Source organism: Brienomyrus brachyistius, chromosome 7, assembly GCF_023856365.1.
Source record: "Brienomyrus brachyistius isolate T26 chromosome 7, BBRACH_0.4, whole genome shotgun sequence".
Taxonomy (NCBI): domain Eukaryota; kingdom Metazoa; phylum Chordata; class Actinopteri; order Osteoglossiformes; family Mormyridae; genus Brienomyrus; species Brienomyrus brachyistius.
Genome location: NC_064539.1, coordinates 5000103 through 5012595, shown reverse-complemented (window position 1 = coordinate 5012595; position 12493 = coordinate 5000103). Strand labels below are relative to the sequence as shown.

At 36.9% G+C, this 12493-nt stretch overlaps 1 protein-coding gene across 1 annotated transcript; it reads right to left on the bottom strand.

Annotated features, from left to right (window-relative positions):
• Positions 1-2228: 2228 nt before the first annotated feature.
• On the bottom strand, positions 2229-11845 carry tbx3a (T-box transcription factor 3a). Its single transcript, XM_049020012.1, has 7 exons — positions 10318-11845; positions 9233-9500; positions 8714-8860; positions 7371-7447; positions 6085-6212; positions 4970-5619; positions 2229-3959 (listed from the first exon to the last, which is right to left on the bottom strand). Exons 1-7 carry the CDS (start codon positions 10707-10709, stop codon positions 3519-3521), a joined length of 2103 nt encoding a protein of 700 aa, XP_048875969.1. The 5' UTR covers positions 10710-11845; the 3' UTR covers positions 2229-3518.
• Positions 11846-12493: the final 648 nt, after the last annotated feature.

Here is a 12493-nt window from a genome sequence, read left to right as displayed (position 1 = left end):
GAGATGGCTGTGATATTGTTTTGTAATATTTGTTTTGCCTTTATTTCATTGGTTGTATATGGGTATTTTTATGTGTGTCTAGTTACATTTACTGAAGTATGTAAAAATGCGGACTGTTAGCTATACATTGATGCAAATTACATTTATCTTGCATGATAACAATTTCCAGGGCCTGTTCGTAGCTCTTTTTAAAAATATGATAATCTGCGATATTATTTATAGTGAAACATTTTGAACTGGCTTGTATTTTCATGAAGCTATTGGTCTATTATTTTAAAAGCTCGCAAAAATGCTTCAGTCTTAAAGATCTGCTAAGTAAAATATATTTTACTTATGTTGTCATTATTAATAATATTGTTATTGATGGTAATACTGATTATAATATTCGTTTTCATATTGTTGGATTGGATGCTGCGTATCTATAATGTCCTATTTGCGGATAATATAATGTAACACAAAATTCGTTTTTCGGGTATCGCCATTTGCCCTCACTTAAATTTTAAATTTCTTTTTTCAAAACTCTTCGTCTTGACTATAGGCGTGCATCCTTCGATATGGAACAAATTTTTACTTTTAAAGTATTCAACCGATAAATTAGTCGTTGGTATACTTTGTCATTCTTGGCAAAAAAGCTTCGTTGCAGTATAAAAATAAATTGACGGTGTGTTACGCAGTGTTGTGAAGTCTTTTGGAAATGATTATTTTTATAATCTTGTAGTGCCGTTCAAATCTCTCTGCGTATTATAATATTACAGTAAAATATACAAGGACCACAAACAAACAAAAGAAGACAATAAATAACAGATATTATTCGTCTACATCACATTATTATCGAAAACTGCGCCAGGCGAAAAGTATATTTCGGAAAAATTGCCATTTAATTATCTATGCGTTGTACCTTCATCGGGATAACCCCATCTTTTTTTATTAAATAATGCAATAATGTATAGTATTCTGTATAAATTCCATAATTTTACAGTTACAATAATGAATAATCATATTGTCAATGACATTATATTACGATAAAGCATTGAATTAACAATTAATGCAAATTAATTGAAACAGCGCAATAAATCGGGATTTAACTGCGAAAAATCCCCAGTTCCCAACTGATTCACGGATATTCAGGTGTATTTTTAAAATTATGCAATGAACGTTCGTCACTAATTAACAAGAAAAACTGTATTTTTCAAAGAATTTAAAAATGTTGAATTGACACCGTCGATCTCGTTTTATGGGTCTAGAAGCGGCGCAGTTTCCATCCAAAGAAATGCGTCTGGCGGCAATAGGAGGGAAAAACATTATATTCTATAAAATGAGCCTGAATTATCGGAAATATTAAATTCTTTTACGATATACTATCCTTAGCCAGTTTCAACCCCACCCCCAAGCTCTATAGTGCAGTGTGCAATTTTGTTTTTTGTCCTATATCCTCTGGGCGGCGATCAGTCAAACATACCGCTGTGAGTGTAGCGTACACTCCTTCAGACCCCTAGCCGCCTTCCGTGTAATAAAATCCACTGAGATATCATCTAAGGCGCCAGGTGAGCAATAGAAAGAGCAATCGAGATTGTGTCGTGTTTACTTCTCCTCCCCAGCCTAGCGCCGCAACTGTTACACATTAACATACTACATACAAATAAAGATTTACTGTTGATAAACAAATGACTCCAGGCGAAACAAGCTAGGCGTTAAAGATGATTTTTACATTTTGAATCTCTTCATATCCGTTTCCCTTATTCAACTATAAACATTTGGAATGACTAGGCATCTGAAAAATGTCCTTGCTTAAAGAATTCGAGGTTGCGCATTACGTTTAACAGCGATGAAAAATTATAACCTTTCACATCTTTCTAAAATGGTCATCCTCAGCTAGTTTCTCTGAGGAAAATTTGCATACTCACCTGACAGAATGATTCGGCCTGGGACAGGATAAATGGCTTTGCCTTCATCCATTGTAATATCATAATTGCGTAATTATCATTTTATCTCATATTGCTCATTAATTGGCCACTCTTTGTTCTCGATATAAAGTAAGGAAGAAAGCAGTGCTACTTAATTTTAAAATAGTCTTGCTTATAACCAAGGCTGTCATCAGCACTCTTCCAAGAATGTCAGCTGATAGTTTGTTTGTTATTTTAACAGGACCTTTATGATCAAACTGGTCTTTGGATGTGCAAAGAAAGTATTAACTGCATCTGGAATGTAATCAGTGAGAAAAATAAATGCAATGTTCAATAGTTTATTGAAACCTTCAAGAAACATTTTCAATGTTGTCAACTAAACCAATCAAAATATTGAGTACTACAGAACCCAAAGGACAACTTTAACACATTAAACTTTTATACAATAAAAAATATTGAGCAATTTTACTTCCAAGCTGCAACATATTTTAAGAAAATTTGTTTAGGTCTTGACACACACTAAAAAGATAAATGGTTAAAGATTTATTTTTTTTCTCAAGTAAACTGATGCACTGTGTTGTCAGCTTGCTTGACGATAGCACTTTAAACTCCATTAAAGATAAAAGGATGGCACATGTTCAGGTCTGCTTAGACAACTGGAGGCTGAAGGTGAGGCATGAGCAGTGGTCAGCACACAGGTTACTATGGGTGAAATGAAGATGACTGAAACACACCATTAAACAAGTGTATCAACAATAAATTAAAGAAATTATGAACCTCAGACTTCTAATCCATTATATTTACACTTAATACCAAATAATTACATAAATATTTTGATATATAATATATATTTACATTTATAGTCCATGTTACTGTAGTTTTTTTTATCCTTTCTTCTTCCTGTTCCCTTTTCTTTGAAATGAAGGGTTTGGTGATTTGAACTGATTGTAAGGGGGGTCAAATTACGTTTATGCTTGCTTTTAGGTTAGATTTATAATGTTTTGAAATACACACCTACAATTTTTATTTTGCTTATCTTAAAAGAATTTAAATTAAAAATTCCCCTGAACTGAACCAACATATAAGGTGGCTGTTTTACAGGGGATGTTTGCTGATTGTGGAGCATGCAAAATCTCTTCTCACCTCACACACAGGACTAAATTAAGTTTATCAACCATAGCAGACTGTATACTGTATGGGTATATACTTAAAACAATTCTCACCACTTCAGGGTATGTATTAAATTTCTAGCCCAGCGACTTGGCATATAAAATATAGATAGGACGTAGCAGCAGCTTAATCGGTTTATGGTTCTAATTCTCAGTATCCTTTCAGTTTCAATACTTGCGTGGTAGTCAAATAAACAACAAGTTCAAAGTTCTTCAGTTTTAACGTGACAGAAATAGAGTTATCAGTTCTTTACAAACAAAGTGCATTTTAAAAATCGAAACAGGTCCATAGGTCTGCAATCCACACCCGCATTTGCTAGACAGATATCATAATCATCCTAATCACCACTATCACATCAGCATCATCTTTCACGTAATTCTTAACATCGCCAGCATTAAAGATATTGCCGGTTGGCAGTCTTGTTTCGCTCTGTCTTGCCGCACTCTACGGGGATAAACTCCGAGGCCTGCTTTGTTTTGAATCCAGTCCGCTCACCAAACGCTGGATGCTCTGCAACTCACTGGCTGAGTCCTTTGTGGAACAAGTCTTTGGAGACAGGGAGATGGAGCCAGATGACAAGGCTGAGGACCTGCCGTTAGCCTCTGACGCAGAGTCCAGCGTCGTCAGTGCCGGACTAGCTGCCATGCCGTTGCCCTTCAGCTCCATGGTGGTACTGTCCATAGGGATCAGGCCTGGTGTGTGTGGGGAGCCATCCGGCACACCGAGGGGGAGCTGGTAGGGGCTGTACCTGAGGCGAGGGCGCATGGCGCTCAGAAAGGGGTGCCGGTGAACCGAGGATGAGGCTGCAGAAGAAGCTGCCGCAGCTGCTGCCATATAGGTGTAGGGATATGGGAAAAGACTGCCGAATGGAGACATGGCCAGGCTCTGCAGGTGAAGTGAATGAGGGGAGGACATTAACATCAGACCCCAAGCTTCTGATTGGCTGACATTGTCTAACGCAAGCCTAATATTTGTCTGTTGCCATTTTCATTCCATTTCCTGTCTCAACACCTCATCTGTAAAAGTTCCAAGAACTCGGCGAGTCCAAAATATTTTTAATATTCATGCTGAGAAACTGTAATATGCCCTTGCTAAAATGGTGCTTATATTTTAGGCAAGTTAGAGGCATGACTTGGAGTTACAATGTTATACAGTTACAATGGCATGGAGGCATGCCAGTAAACACCTTTTATATGCTTAAATAAGTTATACTTAAGTATTCCTTATATGGGACATATGCCATTTTTTAAAGTAATTTTTTTTTTCATTGTACAGTTTATTTCTACAGTATATAAACAAGATCCTTTTCTTAATTTACAGAAAAATCAGCTGCGCTTAATAAGAGTGTGAATATTCTCATTGTTAAACTAAAGCTAATCATTTTGCAGATTGTTCCTATAAGAATAATTCGATAAACTGCACATTAAAAAGCTTGTTAGCTTCTTTTTCTCGTACATGAGCATGGGTTAGAATTCTGTTTGTGTCACCAAACGCTTTTGAATTGAGAGTGTCATTATAGTGCATTTAGAACAAGCAGTTACAACGTGTTTAATGAAACTTATCTCTTAAACAATTTACTTATCCCGTGGTCATATTCCATGTACTAGTTTTACTTTTCAAATCTACTGATTGTTTTAACATGTATATCATTGCTTTTTAAACTTAACTGAGAAGTTTGGAAACTTTCATAAACTAATCTTTTCCTGCGGACAATTTACTGGAGTAACATAAAATTATATTAGAAAGACCATTTAATGAAATATTTATTCTATATCGCATAATCCAAAGCAATGTTATATAAATTTTCATTCAGGCACATTACTTAAATCTGACAAACAACCAAACAAAATAATGTTTGTAGTAGTCATTAATTAGGTGAATGAAACTGGTTTTACCTGTGATGCCAAAACTTGTTGCTGTAAATGAAAAGGCAGTCCTGAAGATCCAGTTAGGCCCGGAGGGGACGACGAGATACTGGTTGTGTCAATGGTGTTAACCCCACCTGAGGACACTGCAGCTAGTAAAGGGACCATGCCAGCAGCAGCCATGTTGGAAAAAGCACTTCCGATGTTGAACTGACTGGGATGCAGAAGGAAAGGATGGGTACCACCCAAATGGTTAAAAAACTGCTGGCCACCCAAACCTGGTGGAAATCCAAAATTATGCAAGTGGCCTTGGTTTAAATGTGGGCTACAGTCCGTCTGAACAGTCAGTGGCGTGTATTTTTCCTTACTCAGGGATCGGCACTCGTCTATTTTTGGTGGATCGCGCACTGAAGTCTTGAAGTCATCACCAGAGCTTGTAGTACTGGAAATGATGGTGACAGGACTTTGCCTGGAGTCTGCAGGGCTTTTCACTGTCCTCGTGGCCTCCTCTCCCACAAGAATTGTGGAGTCATTGTTGGCAAACAGGTGATCTTTGGTAGGGCTTGACACATGCTCCTTCGCATTCTCTGTGCTGGTAGATATTTTCCCAGATTCCTGTCCATCGTTTAAGTTTCCATCTTTGCTCCCATCATCGCTGTCATCATCACTCTCACAGAAATCTGTAAGAAAATAAAAATACTTATGTTAAAGCTCATAACAATTATGTTTATAAACACAAATTGGCAATAACACAAGTAGTGTATAAATGCAGTAAGTTCAGCTTATGGTATTGTTTATTAAGATTATATACAAACATATCTGTTTGTTTCCAAGATGAACATTTTTTGTGAAATATTTAAATCTCTTATTTTGGAGAAGCTCAAAATCAAAAGCTTAAATCAATCTGCATGTGCACGTGCCAAATTCCAGAAGGAAACCAACCATAAGGAAACATACATGAAACACGTAAAAAATGTAGCATTTTAATAGAATTTATCGCAATCGTTTTAAGCCGAAATTACATTTTAAAATAATATTTAAAAACCTTGCTGTGCAGCGGGTAAACAAATCACATGCTCTGTCTGTAACTCCATATTTCCACTAATTTCTATTTAATAGGATAATAGGAAAATCTAATGGTTTACCTTTAATACTCGGTGGTCCTACAGTGGACACCGCTGCAACCTGTTCCCCCGAAGAGTCGTCCGACGTTCCTACTTCTTTTTTCTGTTGCTCCTCGTAAGATCTAATAGACTGCAGAGCTAATTGCTTCCTGTAGATATAAGATGTTCTGTCATTAAGTAACCGTACTTAACTTGAACGATAATCTTATGTTTTTAATTGTAATTTTGATATGTAGAGAAATAAACTTAATTCGTAAATTACTGATATTTTAAAAAGTAAACAATCTGATAGGAAGAATCCTTCCAACAATGAGTATAATATTGACTTGTCTATTCGTCAGCCATTCCTGTTGCCATTTTGAGTCTATTTCAGTAAGTAACGGCAAGAATATTACGAATCGCAAGTAAAGCAGCACCACTCGATTTATTCTCTCTGCGAGATATTACATTTGAAAACCAATATATTTTATGTGTAACTTATTTCCAAAGACTGTGTCCGCTTAAGTGGCAGTTTCTGAGAAATGGACCATTTTTACCTTAAACTATAGCTCGAGTAAGGAGCTCACTGCCACTTCTATCGTTTCAGAACACGAGATAACGAGATGTTCATTATAAATAATCTTTTTCGTGAATTTAAAGAAAACCACCATAATAACTATGCTGCTTTGTAATTAAATGTACACATTCGCAAACGAATTGGTTAACGTCGGCACTCCACGGATACATCTGAACAACGAAATACGTTATACTCAAAATCAACTCAATCAACTGACCTAATAAATATTGGTGAACCTGGTCAACTTTTAATCAAGGTAACATGTTCAATTTTTAGTGTTAATTTCTTCAGAGTGTTCCAAAATGCAGCGCGCGCTCTTTTTCTATTTGCTAAAACCGAGGGTAAAAACGAAGGCGTCTGGATTCAGTCAGTGCGAGACGACGTGTTCCTCAAGCTGAGCTCCTCCAAAATATATTATCGGACTTAAGTATGGTTTTGCAATCGTACTCATACAGAGGAGATTTATGATTTTCTCTTGCACTCTGTTTTTGAGGGATAAAATCTCACACGCTTAGTGCTCTACTCCACTAAGAGTTTTTATATCATACATTTGATCAAATATTGTTTTGACCAGAGTAGGGTTTCGTCGAAATATTAAGAATTTAATATAGACTAACTAAACTTTTTATATGAGTGAATGCATTATACTTGTAAGTACATTATATAAAACCGGTCACGTTTAAAATACTATCACGACCTCGCTTTCTTGCACATGTTCTTGCATATTATGAGCGTATTGGTTCCGCTTTACCTTTTTTCTCTTCTTCCATTGCCAGTGTCACGGAACCCCTTCGCAAATGGATTATTGTCGATTTTCAGTTGCGTGATCTAAAACAAACGGTAAAAGGTCATTGATAAACTAATAAGTGTAAATAGATGTTATTCAGAATCTGTTATTCAGAATCCAAGTTTTCACAATAAATAAAAGATTGCATTAACAACCATAGTATTTACCTAAGCTATTTAAAGCACAAAGACTTAACACATTTAAAAAATAATAAATAACTGCATCTTCGTTATTTAGCAAAATATGGAAAATAAGTCGCGTAATAATTGGTATGTAGATTCCTACACAAGTTGTGTATAACTTCGGCAATTTTTGTTGTGAAATGCTGCTATGCCAATAGATAGGCAATAGAAACGAAAACTACGCGATTGCTTTAATTTTAATCTCAGCCATATCTTAAACTTTTGGTCGTGGTGTTCTAAATTTATAAATGGTGATTTTCGGATATTATTTGTTAAATGCTTCATGTAATTAATCATGTTTCTTGGCTTTTTTTGGCAAATATTGAAACAGTAGTGACGTCATTTTCTTTGTGAGGAAATATTTCCAGTTTGTAATATTGAATTGAATTAATTTCTGGTGTCTTAAAGTGTAATTCCATTTTTAAATATACATCGTATCGGTAGTCTATACAACAATGATGTGTAAATGATGTGTGAGTGATGAGGCCATTTTGAATTTTGGAGAATTTCATTCGATACAGAAAAATGAACCGCCCAAAATTTACGCGATTCTTCATCCAATTAGCCTGCACCACAAATACCATGTTTCCATTAAGCAGTCGTTATTGTTTGTTGTGAAATGAACTATTTGTCAGCGTCTCCAAAGCTCGCGCCAGAGTGCTCACGTGCACGCGCACGCGTGGGCGTGTATGCAAAAGCGATAAAGTGAGTCGATGTCAGAATACCAACACTGACACAAACACGAGTAACTAAATCATTGTTCCGTTGCGATTATACGTATAATTATAATTGTCCGGCAGACACAATATTGCAGTGATCCGTTCGGGATTACTGTTTTACATATTCTTGCTGTACCTACTGTTCATACTTTTCATTTGAAGTAAAATAATAATCATAATATTAATATATTATAATAATATACGACAAAAAACACTAAATGGAATTTTGCAGTCTCTAGAAGAAAAAGATGCTCCAATAAAAATAGACTATCCATATGTCAAAGATGAGGATAACGACATTGCTTGAATAAAGCTGAAAACAACTTATCTGTAATTTTACTTGCATTCCGAGTAAAGCATGACTTGAACATATTGTGCGAAATGGTTTAATAATGTTAAGACGTACCTTATCATTTTGGTAGGCAGTTACAGCAATGAAATCGGTTTCGGGGAAAACGTAGGTTCTGAATGTGCTGTAGGGTAGTTTGAGAATATCGTTGGCTCGTACGATGTGAAACCTGGGCTGGTATTTGTGCATGGAGTTCAGAATGGTCTGCAAAAGGAAACAAGTCTGGATTTAAAAACAAACTTTGATTTCCGCCGGTGTACATTTTGTCCTTAAGCCTTTAATTATTTTTCAGATAATTAGCCTATCTTGAATATATATCTGGGAGATATGTGGCCATTTTATAAAATGCAACGAGGTTGATCTTAATGTTACCATGTTTAGGTTCTTATGGGCCCGATCGTGTAGCCTATTTTAATCACACTTATTCATTTTGAATTAGTACTTTGAAACTAAGCAATAATATGCATAAATTGTGAAAAAGGTGAACAATTAGTCAGCAGCACTGTGTTCTGCCAATTTAAGGAGAATAAACGCATTTATATCATATGTGTAATAGACAAAAATGTTTCAACTTACAAATCCATGCTTGTCAGAGATATTATTCGTCAGCTTAAGTTTGTGAAAGTTGACGACTTTTGACATCCACTGCTCGCCTGTGGCCGGGCTGTCTGGGTGAATGTACATCCTCTTTGGCATTTCGGGGTCGGCCTTCCCTGCCACCATCCAGCGCGAGTTGTGAAATTTATACCTGCAGTCGTCGGCCGCTACGATGTCCATCAGCAAAATGTACTTAGCTTTCTTGTCCAAGCCGGTACACCTCACTTTGAACGGGGGGAACATTCTCCTGGTGAACGTGTAGTATAATATAGGATAATAGAATAATATAGGTTAAGCACGTTTAATTTTGCTCTTATACGAGTTATGTTTCGTTCGATGCAATAAATTTACATATACAAGGCCTAATAAGGTGGATGTGTTATTCTTAACTCTTACACAGGTCATTCTACTTATATTTAGCACAAATATATTGAACAACGATACAGTGACTGACCAAGATACTAGCAGAAAATACAATAAATAAATAGATATAGTATATACTGTATGTATAATTCGAGGTCCGTAGTATTACGAAAAACCCACATTACAGTAGATATATAAGAAAAAATATGGCATTATATTTATGATTTACTCCATATTACGTTTTATAACAATTTAGGCCGTTTAAAACTGCAGGCCAAAGAACACTCAGGGAAAAGTACAAGATACGTCAGTCCCAGCTTTTATGTTCTTGTAATCACCAATTTTGCCATAAAATAAGTTAAACAATCACTAGTAGAAGTGCCGTTATATGAATTAATATTGAGTTGCGATACATTTAATCCGCTGTAAAGATTATTTGCATGACATCATGCCGTAGATTTTTATAGTGAATTCTAGAAACGAAAAAGTGTATTCTGCCAAATTCTGTAAAGCACATGACGATACTTTATTATTATTTATTATTATTATTTATTATAGATATTATTTAAATAGTGGTTCCACCAGTCAAGAAACGAACACCTTTTTATGATCATTAACTATCATTCACTATTTCTTGCAATTAATACTTTAACAAATACACTACACACGGCCATTTATTAAATATACGTCATTTTGCTCACCTTCCTGATTTCGTGATAACCATTTCAGTTCCGCTCTTGTGGAACTGTTCCCAAAGTTCCTTAGCTTCTAGGTGCACTTTTGGGTCATCTTCGACCTCCTCTTCAGGTTCCAGCGTTTTGAGAGGCCTGAGATGGGTAGCGGCAGCCTGGTGCCCCAGCGAAGAGAAGTGAAGGCCGTTTTCGGCTGCGCCCATCAGCTGATCCATGATTGGCTTCCCCAGCGCACCCGGTAGAGAGAGGGAACCGGCTGGAGGCAGCGCCAGGGCCGGGAAGAATGGAGGCTGGTGACCTAGCATTGCACTCATGGCAAAATCCGGACTCCGGTGAGGTAAAAACGGATGGTATGCCATGTTTGTTCTTGGAATAACTGGATCTCTCATCGGGAAGCTCATCCACTTTGCAAAAGGATTCCAGATGTATCGACGCTTGAGAGGGTAATACGCGGGGCTCTAACTAAGCATTCTCTCGTCAGTTTCAGTTTCAGAAATATTCACCAATATCAAAACGCATCTGATTATTTGGCGAAAAAGAACTAAAACCGTCTGTATAATTCCAAGCTTGTAGAGAGATCAGTTACAGATATGATCCAGAACAGATTGTTGTGAGGAGAAGCTTTTTCCAAGGATTTTATGCGTGGTTTGTCATCAGTAGTAGCTAGTCCACAGCTGAACAGTTTTAATGAAAAAACGTTGAATCACGGTTATTTCTTTGGGTTATTCTCGGTTCCCTTTTGTAGTCTTGCAAGTGGCATTCCTTTAAAATGCATTTATATGCTCGGACCCATTCTATCCTCGCAAGTGAAGTGTTGAAATATTTCGATTGCGTGGAATTTCTCTCCTTTCGTATTTAGCACACACCTTCAAGCACATGTAAACACTTTCTCTGTTTCGTAGAAATACGCACACACATTTCAGAAAAGTAGAAAAATGAGTCCGGGTGAAGGCAGCGAAGAGGCTTGATCTCCGCACCAAGAAATTCCCTACGCCTCTGTGCCCCGTAGGCTCCGAACAGTTTGGATGTGTTGCATGTTGCGAGAAGCCGGACCCACTTGATTGGTTCTTTGACGCTTTCGGACCAATTGTGTGGCTTTGTAGGCGTGGTTTTAACGGGTCTAGTGGAGGGGACAGACTTGAGTGTTGGAAACTGCAGTGTTGCAGCGAGGAAGCTTCGCTATATCAGTCAGATTAGTGACAATGTGTCAATATCATAAAGGGCTAGGAGTGGTCGGTCTATCAGACCTAGCAAATGGAAACTCACGCGAACCTTCGTGACTTATTCCTATGGAAAATATCTTATGTAGATCGCAGGGTATTCTCGAAGTTGCACCCCCCTGCCCAGTTATCGAGAAATCGTTGAATTCTTAGCACTTTTTCAGACTTGCTGTCAGCCTTTAAATCCGTGGGGTGAACATCGGTATAAAGGAGACGAAAAAAGTAATATTCTGTGCAGTCCTAAATCAAAATCATTTGTCCTTATTACTATGTAAAAATCAAAAAAGCTAAATAGTGCTATGATTACGTTTACCCATGATTATTATTAATCTGTATTTTTCTGTATAATTGCAATGGGCAACAACATATCGTTTGTGCGTTTTTGCTGCTGACGTTATTGTGACAGTAACAGGGTAAATGCAAAGTTTAACAGAACTAAACGTAAATATAATACGTATTTCCTATTCAATTTGTCGTTAACATAAGAAGCGGAAGGCAGTTGGTCTAAACGCGTATATAAAGTAATTGTTTGTATTGTCTTACTACATTAAGTGATTGCAAGGATGGTAGTCTTTATGCGTCTGTTTTTGTCTATAAATGCCTCGAATCGCAGTATTATTTTATTATTATTATTCCAAAGTCGCTCTCATGGTTTCATAGTATGCCTCCTATATGGCAGTGAGCTGGATCCTGATAGAGCACGATACTGGGAATGTGATTTAATTTATCAGGTTATGCTGTTCGATGGACGACGGCGTGTTTTATGGGCACCAGTTTCTCTATAGAAAGAGAGGCAAGGTTTATCACGGAGAGCTAAAACGGCGACAGTTTGTAATTCAATTAAATTCGACTTGCCATGACTGGACAAACATACAGCTGTATTGACGGACCTTGCATATAGCGATCTTATTGCATATCACCTTCAACGGGGAAACGCAACACATTTCAAATTAAACCGCCAAAAG